This window comes from Parambassis ranga, chromosome 8 (genome assembly GCF_900634625.1).
Source record: "Parambassis ranga chromosome 8, fParRan2.1, whole genome shotgun sequence".
NCBI lineage: Eukaryota > Metazoa > Chordata > Actinopteri > Ambassidae > Parambassis > Parambassis ranga.
In genome coordinates this window covers 16,543,033-16,557,216 of record NC_041029.1, presented here as the reverse complement: position 1 = coordinate 16,557,216, position 14,184 = coordinate 16,543,033, and the positions used below count along the sequence as shown (strand labels likewise).

Sequence of the window (14,184 nt, the reverse complement as noted above, 5' to 3'; positions counted from 1 at the left end):
GTCCACATATTGACAAAGTTATGGCCAAAATAAACAGAAAAATTTCTCAGAGGACAAAAATGTCCCGAACAACACACGAGGGTTAAAATGCAAATTAAGCGTATTACTGTTTACAAGGTCAAAGATTTAATTTTTACATTTTAAACAAATCTCATTGTAAAGTATATATGTATATATATATATATGAAAATGTAAAGTTAGTTAAAGTCTTTACATTTTATGAGGTTTTCACATCATGTATTTAATCTCTTTTAAAATTCTTCAATAAACTGTATGAGCACTTTAAAATATTTAACTTGCCTAACTGCATTCTGACCTTATTCCACAACAATCCTAACCTGCCGCGGTTCCTATTAAAGTTAATACTCTTTAAGACTCTGTATTCAAAATAAAAATCATTTATTAATACAAACACACTTTGTTACACATTAACAAGAAGAAACCCCACCCACTCTGAGAGCTACACGGATCTGAAATGTGGACTTATCACTAGACTGTACCTCATGGTTGTACTTTCCAGAACCACAAACCATTTATTAAAATAACTACATCACACTTGGTAAATTACAAAACAAAGCCAAAAATACAAGCATTGAAAAAAAAGAAAAGAAAAGAAGTGGGTCCATTCAGTTGTTACAAAAAAATAATACAACCTGTGTAGCTTAAACTACAAGATTTAACATGGAGAAAAAAAAAATGCTTCACAAAACTCTGTATTAAAAAAGGAAACCAGGTCAGAGCTAGCGGGTGAGTAATTTGTCAGCCGTCATGTTTAGTGAGGAGAATAAGGACTGGTAGCACAAGATTGTAAAACTCTAAAAACAAAAAGAACACAAGACCAAGCACTGACCAGACCACAGAAACAGACCACGAAATTCAGCCACGACTCTGCTCCGACACTGAAAAAGTCTCACCTTGTGCCCACATGTGCTACAATTTGAACCCAAAAGCACATTAAGAAGCAGACATGGAGGAAGGCAGCGAGCACAGGAAAGCCGTTGATCACTTTCTTTGGAGAAGGCTTGAAAAAAACTGGCGCAGGATACTTGGTGCCGATGGTTCCGAGTGATACAGTCTATCTGTACTGGTAGTTCATGCTGGCGTCTCCCCTGCCATAGCCCACTGGGTTGTGGTATTGAGAGTGGTTGCTGCCTCCTCCGCCGCCGCCTCCCTGTGAGTTGTAACTGGACTGGTTGTTGTAACCTATAAAGACAGTAAATGTGATTTCACCAATAAAGATGGTACAAAGCTGGAGAGTGCCTTGAATGTTTTTCGTTTACTTCCTACAGCAGCTCTGTGAAGGCCCATACATGTACTCTGTACGTGTTCTCAGGGCCCTTTTATAAGGGTGTATATGATTTTATTTTTTTCCCTTTTCTTATACTTTAATAATCCTAGAAGGGAAATCGCTTGCAGCCAGGGTGAAGTGCCTTGGCCAAAGACACACAACAATGACTAGGGAGGAGTTGGGATTGAACCACTGACCTTCTGGTTATTGGACAACCCTGCTCTACCACCGAGCCAGTGTAGCCCCCCCCTTTTTTTTCCAACGACATGACCACAGGGGGGCGCCTCATAGGCCTGATGTGGTTGTTTTTTTATATATTATTTGATATGACTCTTAGGACTGTGCCTACGCTTCTGTGACCTTCACATATTGCTCCGTTTTGACTTGCTTGTGACTGTCGGATAACGAAGGCTATAAGAAGCGAGCTGCTCAGAGAAGACCTTGAGCGTTCCTTCAGAGACTTCTGTCTGTATGTGACTGCGAAGGTGAGACTATTCCTGACTTTTACCCCAGAAGGCTGCAGGGCCCAAATGCAGACTTTACACACTGAAACTAGTAGTTTGGATTCAGGAAAAGGTGCAGGTTTTTGGCTACCATGGAGACAAGTCTCCCTCTGGTGAGGCACTCCCACATAGACCTAAATGTTAAAATCTCCAACTTTACAGCAGAAACAAACACGTTTACATCCTGGTACAACTTACCTTCATAAGTGTAGTCCTGATTACTTCCAGCACCTCCCGTCACCTGGCTCGGGTAGGCTGTGCTGTATGGGTATCCACCGGTCCCCCCCTGGTTCTGAGTGAAATTCTTCTTTCCTTGTCCATAGCCCTGGCCATACTGGTTATAGGAGCTCTGCCCTGACGGACTGGTGGACTGGTAGCTCCCTGTAGGTCCACTGTTTGCCCCCGGAGGACCTGGAAACGTCGACTTTCCTCCCTTGTGCATTGGGGGTTTCTTTTTGAGCGGTTTGTTGGCAGCATTAGCAGTGTAAGAGCTGTCACTCTGGTAGTATGAGCTGTAGGAGCCCTGTGCTGATCCTGGCGGCGTGCTGGCGGGAGGGCCGCCTGACGGGCTGGTCGATGCCCCAGCTCCTCCGTTTGTGCCGCCACCGTTGTTGTTGTTGTAGTAATCTGTGAAACGACAGCATGCCACAGCTTTTAGAACAGCCACAACATCGATGAACACAGTCACAACGTGCCCACTCAGAAGAAGAAATCAGAGCCTGTGGTGGCACAGTAATGAATGGTGTCACATTTATTAAAAAAAACACAACATATAAAAACAGCTACAGCAAAACGTCTTTCCTTCCATACATACACCAGATTCTAAAACTCATCCAGTCTGTGCGTGCAAAGTTAGTGTCAACAGCCTCAGTGCACCTAACTGCACTGAGGCTTCTAGATACCATCCTGCAAACTACCAAACACTGCCGACGTCTTCACTGCGACTTAATAGTGTTGCCGATGTGAGACAGAAACAGCAGATCTTACAGAATGTGGCCATCATTCAAAAGCTAAAACAGAAAATATAAAAACATGACTGGAAGTGACAGAAAATCGTGAGGATGACATAAAAACAAACCACGTTCAAAATCATCTTCTCATCCAAGTAAACTGTGCAAAGACACAAGGCTATTGTGGTCTGCACAATAATCCAGAAAGGCAGTTGTCATGTAGTCCAGGCCATCGCTTTAACAAAAAATAAATCATGCGCCGGATACAAAGCAGCCGCGTCCCCCGCTGTGACGAACAAAGACATTCTGTGATAGATCGGTCCCTGCGGGGACCTCGGGGAGATCCGGGGTTGTTCGGGTACATCCACAGCAAGTCAGGAGAAAGGAAGGTGTTGTCTTATGGCTACATGCATGCAGAGGTGGATCGTCTCCCCCACAATGTCAGGACGTGACAAGTTGAGTCGTTTCTGTATCCCAGGATAGTGAACTCGGCGGTGAGGGGAGTTCATGATGTTGCTGGAACACTACTGAGCATGTGTGTGTCCATTTAAATCCTCTCTATGGGACTGTTTTTAGTTTGTTTTTGTTTTGGTTTTTTTTAAGACTGGGGAAGGTCTATGTCGCAAACTCGTGGTAGCCATAGCAGTCTGAGACAAAGTCACCTAAAGAGTGAGACAGGGCAGAGAAGGGAAAGAAATATCAAAATTAGATTTAGATTATTTTGATTTTTTTTTCTGCCTTAAAGGAGGCAGTTCAGAGACTGGTTTGGTCAAATTGTGTTCAAACTGAGTTTTTTTTTATTTTTTTAGATTTCTCTGCTCCTGTCACGCTCAGGTAGGTCAGTCCTCAGAACAGGCTGCCAGAAGGAAGAACGGGGTGTTCAAAAGAGGAGGGGAGGGGGGCTTGTCAAATACAGATTCAATCCTGTGGCTTAAAGCAGAGAAATGTAAAATCACTGGGCTCATCCCAGCATGTGATATTATTATTATTATGTCGTGTTTTATATGATCAACCGTCACACTGACAAGACACATTTGATTAGAACCGAACAGCGGACAAACGGCACGACTGGATTTTAAAGGGTTAAATAAATACTCACTGTATCCAGAGTTTGCACTGTTCCCGTAACCGTATGTTCCAAAGCCACCTGAGGAAGAGGATTTTAAAAACACAGATTTAACACCGTGTCATATTCATCATGTGTACTATGGTTCCAGGTTAGGGTGAATTCTTACCTGCTTGGCCGTATCCTCCTCCGTTATTGAAGCCTCTGCCTCTTCCACGACCTCGCCCTCCTCTTCCTCGGCCCCTGGGTGCAGCAGCATCGACACCACCAGGGGCTCCCATCATGCCGAACCCAGGAGTGTGCTGAAAAGGAAACATTCGATAAATAAAACAATGCACTTAGAGCCATGTTGTTATTTCGGGGGCCTCCGTGCTGCTTTTAACTGTTGAAGCAACCAGCTTTCTATCAATTTTTACAGTTTTTAGACATTAAAGAAAACACTTTGGTCTGAGAAAAGACAGATACAACTTTCTGAGTGGTACCATTGACACTGAAAGCCTTAACCTCACTCATTTCTGGATGTCATGTTTTGGGGTAACTCAAGCTGTAACCTGAAAATGACACTAGCGTGAAAAGGTTTGGGGTCACTTGGAAATGTTACGCTGATCAGAGAAGCAGTAGAACTGGCCTGGTGACCCCAGACTTTTGATCGGCAGTGTATGTTACTTCACTAAGGCTCACCTACTGTTACAACATGAGGTGTAAGTAACATATAAAGCTCTGATCTAATTTTCAGATTTAAGTAACAGACATTTGAGGCAAGACTAAAGGGAAATGCTCCTCACCATCGGGGGTCCCTTCTTCTTCTTAGCAGCCTCTGGCAGAGAGCCCTCCGGGTAGAGCCGTTCCAGTGCAGCCAGGGCTGCATATGCCTTAGCCACCTTCTTATTGGACCCCGTTCCCTGGAACTTCTGCCCATCGATCTCCACCTCCATGACAAAGCGTTTGTCGTGGCAGCCGCCAGTCTCTGAGATGAGCTCGTACTTGAGGCCGCGGCGCTTCTCGTTCAGCTCCATCACCGGGTTCTTGCCGTGTTTGGTCAGGATTGGTCCCTGTTGGCGAGCAGTCTGCGAGGACCAAAAGTAAGATAGGAAAATCAGAACATCTCAGCAGGAAAAAAAAAAAACAAATCCGTGCTGGCTGGCCACACCTACCTCAACAGCATCAGTGCTGTCTGCGCTGGAGGCTCCTGTGGCGGCAGTGGCAGTGTCAACGGGCGTTACCACGGGCTTTACTTCTTCTATTGCAGTGGTTACAACTGCCTCTTCTAATTTTACAGACTCAGCAGTTTTAAGTTCCACTCCAGTGGGCAGGCCCATATCGTGCAGAACCTTCACGGCTACGTGCAGCTTGGCAGTGCGTTTGGAGGGCCCGGAAGCCTCATAGTTCTTTCCATCCACTTCTACAGCCATAGTGAAGACTGGGACATGAACCGGGCCAGTCTGGGATATTAGTCTGTACTGGAGGCCTGGTTTTAGCTGATTAAGCCTCATTAGGGCGTTCATAGCCTGGGGAGGCTCGGCCTTCTCCTCCGGAGCTGGTGGAAAGGACAGGATCGTTGTAAATTAATCAGCTGATTAATTATTTATCCAGAATAGGATCAAGAAACATCAGACAGCTTACATTTCTTCTGCAGCTTTTTCTTTTTTTTATTGGGACTTTTGTCATCAGTTCCCTCCTCTTCCTCAATTGGTCTTTTCATTGGTGGAGCATAAGCAGTACTAGGTGGGATTTGCACTGCAAAAAGAGACACACAATAAATGGCATTGGTTCTGCAAAAAGATGAAGTTTTGGTGGTGGCAAATGTAGATGAGCCGAGCGTCTTTTACCTGTGTAATCAATAGGAGTCTCACTACGAGGTTTCTTGGGCATCTTAGGGGGAAGGGGATCCATTCCCAGCACTTTGTGAAGCTGTCCAAAAGCTGACAGCCTTAAGGCATGCTGAGGGCAAAGGAGACGTGGAATTATAGTACAAGTGTACAGAATTCTGAAAACTATACACACACACACACACACACACACGTTTCCATTGCTCTTACTTGTGCACTTGCTGTGATGTCTTCTCTCTGCTGCTGGTCTAAATGACCAATAGCATCTGTGGGCTCCTTCTCACATGGATCAGAGATACCAGCACCGTCTGCAGCACAGACAACAAAGTAAACACTGAGAGCGCAACTGCAGCAGCACGTTCAGCAACATTTGTTGAAGAGATCCCACAAGCATACCTGCCATGAGGATTCCTGAAGCCAGACACTCTAAGACTCTCCGCAGAGCTTCTCCTGCCCCCATAGGCCGGTTCCCTGTGCCGATGGCTTTCTCACAGATCAGCTCCAGTGGCTGCAACACAGGAGACAGGGGGGGGAGACTCTTTGTCAGAGGCAGCTATTTTTAAAGCTCAGTCACTGACACACACACACACACAGATTTTAGGTCACAGCATAAAACAGTGTCTGCAGTTAAAAGAAAGTGACGATGGCGCCTTAATGGTTTTTTTTTTCTTTCTGTAGCCAAGATAACAAATAATCAACTCAACAAATATTTGCAAAATACGAAGGGTTTGAGTAGCCAAACAAATCACATTCCACACCTCTGAGATCCAGCTTGATGTTAAAGCTGCGCAGGAGTTTCTTTGACTCACCCAGCCACGAAGCGGGGCCCATGTGGGTACTCGGGCACACAGGTCCCTTAAGATCCGAATGACAATGACGCAGGAGCGCAGCCCGTTGGCTCTTGCCTGAAGACACAAGCAGGGAAGGAGGGAGGGGGGGAAAGGAATGAAGGTGGACAAGCAGCTTTAGTCAAAAAGGAAGCGAATATAAAACATAAAGCCAAATGAACATCCAAATAAATGAAAATTAATATTAAAAAAATGAAGCCACAGACTATAGACTGCTTAGCTTTGTCATTATGCAAATGTCTAAATATATCCCTGCTTAAAATTAGTCACATCCATGTCTGTGAGTCAACATGTTTATTATCTATAGAATATTTTCTGTTTGTGCAAAAACATGCATCTGGCTTTAGATCAGGAGAAAAAGAAGTGATTTAAGCCACTTTAAACTTAACAACAGCTTCAATGTGACAAACAGGAGACCTACGTTTAAAAAAAAAATGTCTTTAAAAACGATTGCAGTTAAGTTAGTGGCAAAAGAATTTTAAAAAATATGACTCAAGGTGCAATATTCCGGTTGATTTCGTGGCACACAGAGTGACAGAAACAGCCAGAGAGCAGGAAAAGTCGAGGCCACACACTCTACAATAACAAAGCTGCAGAGATGGATTGTTATAGTGTGAAAGCCAGAGATGACACAGGTGACAATACTATGATGAGTCAGTATTAAAACACAGTAAACTACAAGGAAACATCTTCTCATCAATAAATAATGGGGCAGCAAGGAGTGCTCTACAGGTAGCTTGCATTAAAAAAAAAAAAACAAAACAAACTCACTCACAGCAACACTGACATTAGAGAAATATTGCACCTGGACTGTGTTAGTCTGACATTTTTTCTTTACTGATTTGAATTAAGCAACTAAATTCAGAGAGGCGAATGATGATTTTTGGGTTTTGTTTGTGACAGAACCTGTTAAATGAGCAAAGCGACTCTCTAACAGTGTAATGACAAAGGTTTCCTAAGAAACAAACATCCAGGTTGTCCTGTATTACTACAGGAAGTACACTTCAAAAAGAGTAAAATCATAAAAGAAAACAAAACACATGGAACGCCCACATAAAAAAAACAAACAGCATAAAACCAAACTCAAAAACTACTTCTGTTTTTAGAGACAAATAAAGACAAGATCCAAACCTGGAACCACTTAGCGTGGCGGAGAGATGCCAAGGCAGTTAGGCATTTCTGCCTGTCCAGAACATCCGGGGGATCGTTGACTGAAAGCGTTTCTATTGGCAGGTGGAATAAGAAGACAAGGTACAGTTTGACCAAGGGGAGTTCTGTCAGCCGGCCAGGGGGAACACAGGCAGCCTTCCCAAAGCACAGGCAGGAGGGGGAAGGGGAGGGGGACCCCTCCACTGGAGAACCACCAAACACTCTCAACCTCCCAGTTCATATTTTTTATTTTTTTTTATTTTATTTTTTTTGGGACGGAGCTGCACAAAACACTTCAAACCCACCGGTTAAAAAAAAAAAAAAAAAAAAATCCCTGACGTAAAAGATTTATTGGTCGTATCAAATGGGAGGTTGTTGTCTCTCCAACTCAAATGGATGCTTCAGTTTCAGCACCTACAAAAAAAGGTCTGCTATTCCTTTCTGGAGTTAACAGGAGGTAGAGCCCCTCCCCTTTACCCCTATACAGGGTACACTGCACTTTGCCCCTTCCGAGACAGAGAGCGGCCAGTTGGTCAAAGGTCCAGCGTCCCTAAAAATTGACAAACTAGAAGGCTTGACAGAGAGAATCAGAATTCGAACCACAGGCAGAAGTTATCAGGTGCACAAAAAGTGGGTATCAAAACAAGTCCACGCTGCAGCAAAACTGATGGCTTAAAAAAAAAAGAAGAAGACCCAAACAGGGCATCGCCGTTAGCTCTGGGCTGCAGATAAGGTCAAGGTTCAACACCTGCTAAGACGGAGATCCTCTCAAAGAAGACGTAAACGACACTAAATATAAATCTACTTTGTTGTTGTTGTATAACAACAATCATCACAGTGACTTCATCTATGGCTAAATGGATTCTTTGTGATTGGACAAATGTGCCAAATTCAAGTGTCTCTTGTCGTTATCTGCAACTCTGAGCTTCCCTGCTAGCTCACTGCTGGGTCTAACAACCAAAGACAGTTTCACCGTGTGTGTTTTTTTTTGCTACTCATTTTTGCTGCAATGCAAACCGTTCATCATCAATGATAAAAACACATGCAAACAAAGTGGTCTCTCTCTCTTTTTTTGTATTTGGTTAAATTCTCAGTAAGCCTTCATTTCATTGGTGACCTTGATCATCAAGGGGGGGGGAGAGAAAGCCATGTTTTCAGCAGTCAGTACACTACCTGCCCTATACTGTATATTGGGCCATCAAAAATGTACAATTACATTACATGGAACTATGAGAGTGTCTAGAGAGCTATAAGCATAGCACAGTTTCATTATGTGACAGTGCAGTCTTGTCCCCTAGCTCCATTGAAGGCCCAATAAACAATATCTGTCTAGCCTGGCCTCCCTGCTGGAGGAGGGCTGCCACTAAACAAATAGAAAATACCGAGGCCCCGGCTGTAGGAGCTTACCTCCGGCTGCAGCTCGCTCCATCTCCTCACGAACCAAAGGGGATGTCAGATGAATTTTGAGGGTGAGCGGCGGCTCCTTGGTGTTCTTGATGACAATACTAGCCTCTCGGATGTGCTGGGTCACCACATACTTGTCTTCTGTGATGGCCTGTGAAAAGAGGTGTTAAAAATACCCTAAACACTTTAAAGGCCCCGTTCACACTGGAGAAAGTCAGTCCAGCTGGAGTAGGACTGTATCCAGATAGCCTTTAAGCTGGATATGTTCAGACCTATTTTCAAATCTGGCTATCAGACATGCATGTCCACGCTCAATCCGGCTTGTTTGTTGTCCTCCAAACCACTAGGTGGCGCCTTGTAATATACAGAGTCTGTTCAGGCCGCCGTAGGACCGATTGTGTGCATGCGTCGTGCATTTTTTTGGTCCTGTGTTCTCGTTCTTTCTTTTTTTTCAGTTTAAAAAAGCAGTTTATTCCTTTGTAGCCCTTTGGAAAATAAACTCGGGGCAAAGCTGTCGTAGTCCGACGGTTGTTTACATATGGCTTTTGTACTTGAACCGGACACTCTCCCCGTGGACCAGAAGTAGCCGGGTTCGCTAGCCACATTTGCGTTCAGACCTGAGCCACATTTGAGCCAAGAGGTGGAGCCTAGATCTGAGAGGTGGATCAAGGTCTATCCGGATATATCCGGATTCGCGTTGTACAGACTCAGAAAAAAAACTATCCGGATATATCCAGATATGGCCCGAATCCCGCTCCAGCCATATTGATTTCCCCAGTGTGAACATACATGCTGCTGCGGACTCCATTAAAATGTTAAGCAAAAAAGTCGCAGCTAAGATTCTTTGTTTTTACACATTGTTTACCACAGTTGCTGTTCTCACCTTGAGCTGAGTAACAAGGTTTTCTGACACTTTCTTCAGCAGAGTGATTGTAGGCTTGTCTTTACAAAGAAGTACCAGCTCCAGGTCCAAGTCCCCCTTCAGCAGAAGGCCTTTAGCAACCAGTCCGACCCTCATAACCCCACGCAGAGACCGCGTTGCCTGATCTTTGTGCTCACTTTTAAAAGGACATAAAGTTCAAGGTGGTTAGAGAGGAGGTGTTGTTTACAAGTTGACCAAAGACTGACCTTGATGACACACATCCCTCACCTTTCTTTATCAGTGCCTGTTCCATCACAGTCAGATTTGGATGTTCCCTTCTCCTGTTTATCAAGCCAATCAGAAACAGCCTTCAGGGCTCGCTCTGTGTGGGACACCATGTTCTGTACACTTTCCAGTTCTTCCTGTGTTGGGTAGATTGCTGAATGTTTGGCCATGACATGTCGGTCATCGTTCATGAAGACTCGCATGGATCGGTGGCGCATTGGGGGAGGCTGGGAATGACATTAAAAAAAACACAACTTATTGAATTAAAAAGAAGTATGCGGGAGTTTCCAGTGGAAGCAGCACCAGTAAAAACTAGTTTCAAGTGAAACCCTCACATCTAGAGCTGGGAGAATTAAACAGATTATTATAGAGCAGCTCTTCAAAAATCAGTCAGAGCTTCAGATTTGAAAACGTTCCAGGTTTTATTCAGACTCAACTTCACTAATCCTGCTCTATGAGACTTTGATGAAAGCATTTACTGAGCTTGAACAGCTCAACTTAATTACATTCAAAGGCTCACTTTAGCTGTAAATTACTGGACTTTGATTAATTAAACAACTAAATAACAAAGCCCCATGTCTAGGCCAGGTTTCTGTCACAGGCAGAGTGTATGCAGGCAGTCAATCTAAAGGAGAGTGGTGATGTGGAAAGCACAGCATGTGTTCCTAAAGCCCCCGGCAGACTGGAATGATAACACGCTGGCACCAGTCCTGTGACTTAAATTAGATGTGACACATTTATTTGTCCTGTTAACAGTGACATTTAACATGGAGGCCAGTATATCCTCTGCTCTGGATGCCTGTTTCTCAACCAATGACACACAACCACAACAACAACAACACATATCCTCACACAGAATGGAATTTTATTTACCATTGTTGTTCTAGAGCCCGTGATGGCGGTTATATTCTGCAAAAAAAGGTGGTCTTAAAAGGGCGTGCTTGGCAGCAGATGATGTTGCTGTCGGTCTGAAAATGAGGAAAAAACAAAACAAAATAAACAAAATAGCATTTTATAATAACACTAGAGCAACACCATCAAAACACTTTGAATACTTCAGACACACGTCTGAATCTAAGCACGTCATTTTAAAAGTAGGGTAGGACATTTTGAAAACTCAGTGAGAGTCAGCCAGATTTGGAAAGTAAACACACGCCCCTTTCTCTCGGAGCTCACCCCGAAGCCACGCCTCCCAATCACATGGACGCGCATCACCTGAAGACGAGCTGCGGTCTGTGACTTCGGCCATCATGCACGTACCTCTCTGGTGCGTGCAGAGCATTGACAGTAAAAACTATGGACAGAGCCTCCGTGACGTCACCCGTTTGTTTCTGAAGAGCCGTTTTGAGTCTCAGTGGGAGGTTCCGGGACGTGATGACCGCCGCCATGTTGGCAGCGTCACGTCAACTAAAACTCCGAATATGGACAAAGAGGGGGAGCACGAGCGGGGTTTAGGGGGGCGGGCGATCGTGGAAGCAGGAAACTCACGCTGTGATAGGTCAACTGTCTGTCACTCAAGCGGCAACGCCCATAATTAGGCGTAATTTTAAGTCCGAATACAATTGAAATGAGTGAGTTGTAAAAAAATTCACCCCCCCTACAATTGACACTAGAAGAGAACCTATCATCTGAGACCACAGCGATTTTTTGTACCAGGCTGTAAACATGTTCTTTTCTGCTGTGAAATCGGCCATTTTAACATGGGAGTCTATGGGAAATTACTCGCTTTTGGAGCCAACCCCCAGCTGTTGCAGCGTGAATTACAAGTTTTGACACTTCCGCATGGGCTTCAACTTTGAGCCCCGAAGGTTGCCGCTTGGTGCAGAGCAGGAAGAGGGTGACAACCAGCCAATACTCCGCGCAGGGTCCACCCGGAGGATTGGCTGATGTTTTTAGTGTTTTATAGCTTCAGATGATTCATATTCTTCGTTTTAATGTGAAACTGCCGAACTAATCGGTTGCTATCTGATTGTAAAGAGAAGTTACACTAATTTAACAAAAAGTGCATCAGAATGAAATCTCCTACCCGACCTTTAAGGTTAGAAAAAAGCATTTTTTTACTGACATTTCTGAAAACAGAATTGAAACATGTCAGATGACATGAGCTGACTAAAATGAGGATGAATTTTATGGAACTGCAGTTCAGATATTTCTCAATGTGTGAGGTTAATCTGACAAGTGTTGTTTTATTACAGCTCCAAATTCACTAAAAGGTTTGTTCAGTTTAACAGCCGGTAATACACAGGAAGCAAACATGTTCTACATGTCCACAGCACAGATTCATCACTGAAGGTTTAATCTGCATAAACAAAAGTTACAGACATATGATTCCAAGCTATGTCTTCCTGAGACCAATTATACTGAAAAGGGGTAAAACATTTGGTGCCCTCAGCCAGTGATGACTCTATCTGGGTGACATAATGTGGACACCAGCTGTAGCAACATACAGTTGGAACAGCAACAGATGCCTAAGGCACACTGTCCTATTTACACAGGCAGAAACATGATTCATTGCAGCAATAAAAGCTCTAAAGACATTTATATTTGACAGCAGAAGGATGCTCTTAAAAATATGACTTTCATTTTATTACACTTACACATTTAACCGTTCACATATTATTTCCACAATCATGTATTTGTTGCACGGGTGATATGATATAATCATGTCTGTTAAAGCAGCAAAATCAACAGTTTCCAGTGCTCCAGTGCTTTGATTCTTGCAAGGAGGAGCAGACACAGACAAAGTCACTGAAGGAATGCTCAAGGTCTCTGAGCAGCTCACAGACTGTTCGCATGTGTTGAAATTATGCGACTGCTGCTGTGTTACTACGAGAAAAAGATGAGATTTTAGTGGGCGGGCAGGACTCGTTTATTTACACTGACACACCCACATTGCTCTCTTACTCTAATATCAACTTATTTGACTGTTGCATGCGTTTTGCTTTAGTAAAATATCAACGAGATGAAACTATAAACATTGCCTTCGTGTTAATGTTCCATTCAACAAGTTACTGAACCGTGGCGGCGAGATAAACACCAACAAGAAACCGCTTCGTTTGACATTAAACGCGGTCTTTATTAAACGGGGATGAGTGGGCTTTGAGGAGAAGAACCGAACCCCCTCAGCTCCATGGAGAAGAATTTAAAAACAGACGCCATTTTAATTCGGTGCAGAGCCCAGCGGCAGCTAGCTAACAACCCCGATAAAAACCGATTACCTGCCTGTAAAGCTGCGCAGTTGCCGACCCGCTCACGAAGACACAAAACAAACATGTACGTCAGCTCAGAATTGGTGTGAATGACATTTAACGGAGAACCGACTTGGACTTTATAAGTGGGGTCAGTTGGTTATCAGACACCAAAATGGTGAGGAGACAAAAAACCGAGAGACCCCATTGAATCTTCGGCCACTGTTAGCATTAGCATGTGAGCTTGGCCGAACAAAGGCACTTATATCAAGTTCTCATGCATGCGGTGCGGCGCAGGAAAACACTGACAACATTTCATGCTTCTCTTGGTGTTTGTTTACCTCATGTACGTGACAGCTTTAGCTACATTTAGGTATTTACTCATTACTCACCGTTGGGTCGTTGCTGCGAACGGACCGTGCTGCACACACTAGCCCCTGTCTCGGCAGCAGGAGCGCTGACAGACACGCCCACGACCTCGCTCATTGGACAGCGGTAACACGTGACTGATAAACAGCCAATAGGAAAACAGGAGTGCAGCATGAAGGGGGCGTGGTCAGAGTGGACATGTATTGTGGGGTCTACAGCTGGCCGATTCATTCAGCGCTCCTGGGGGGCGCTGTTGTAACAGTAATATCTTATCTAGACTATTATGATTTATGACCAGTAACTAAGCGTTACTGTGGGAAATTTATACATTTAGATAAAATAATAATAAAATAATAATAACAACATAAATCTTAGTACAAATCCACTAAAATAACAATCTCCTCCTCCTCATTCAAGCAATGCAATGCTGTCATCGTTCAGAT

At 43.9% G+C, this 14,184-nt stretch overlaps 1 protein-coding gene across 4 annotated transcripts; it reads right to left on the bottom strand.

Annotated features, from left to right (window-relative positions):
- Positions 1 to 382: 382 nt before the first annotated feature.
- Positions 383 to 13,894, bottom strand: ilf3b (interleukin enhancer binding factor 3b). Of its 4 annotated transcripts, none has more exons than XM_028411593.1 (17): positions 13,765 to 13,894; positions 11,058 to 11,152; positions 10,188 to 10,411; positions 9,921 to 10,095; positions 9,041 to 9,188; positions 7,616 to 7,707; positions 6,395 to 6,541; positions 6,033 to 6,144; positions 5,847 to 5,944; positions 5,637 to 5,748; positions 5,431 to 5,544; positions 4,962 to 5,344; positions 4,593 to 4,874; positions 3,977 to 4,109; positions 3,841 to 3,888; positions 1,990 to 2,418; positions 383 to 1,203 (listed from the first exon to the last, which is right to left on the bottom strand). In XM_028411593.1, the coding sequence occupies exons 2-17, from the start codon at positions 11,058 to 11,060 to the stop codon at positions 1,076 to 1,078; spliced, it is 2,628 nt and encodes an 875-aa protein (XP_028267394.1). In that variant the 5' UTR covers positions 11,061 to 11,152; positions 13,765 to 13,894; the 3' UTR covers positions 383 to 1,075. The 4 variants fall into 4 exon arrangements, with proteins under 4 accessions (XP_028267394.1, XP_028267395.1, XP_028267396.1 ...); XM_028411594.1 differs by having other exon boundaries at positions 6,446 to 6,541; XM_028411595.1 differs by lacking the exons at positions 383 to 1,203; positions 1,990 to 2,418 and adding an exon at positions 2,528 to 3,403.
- Positions 13,895 to 14,184: the final 290 nt, after the last annotated feature.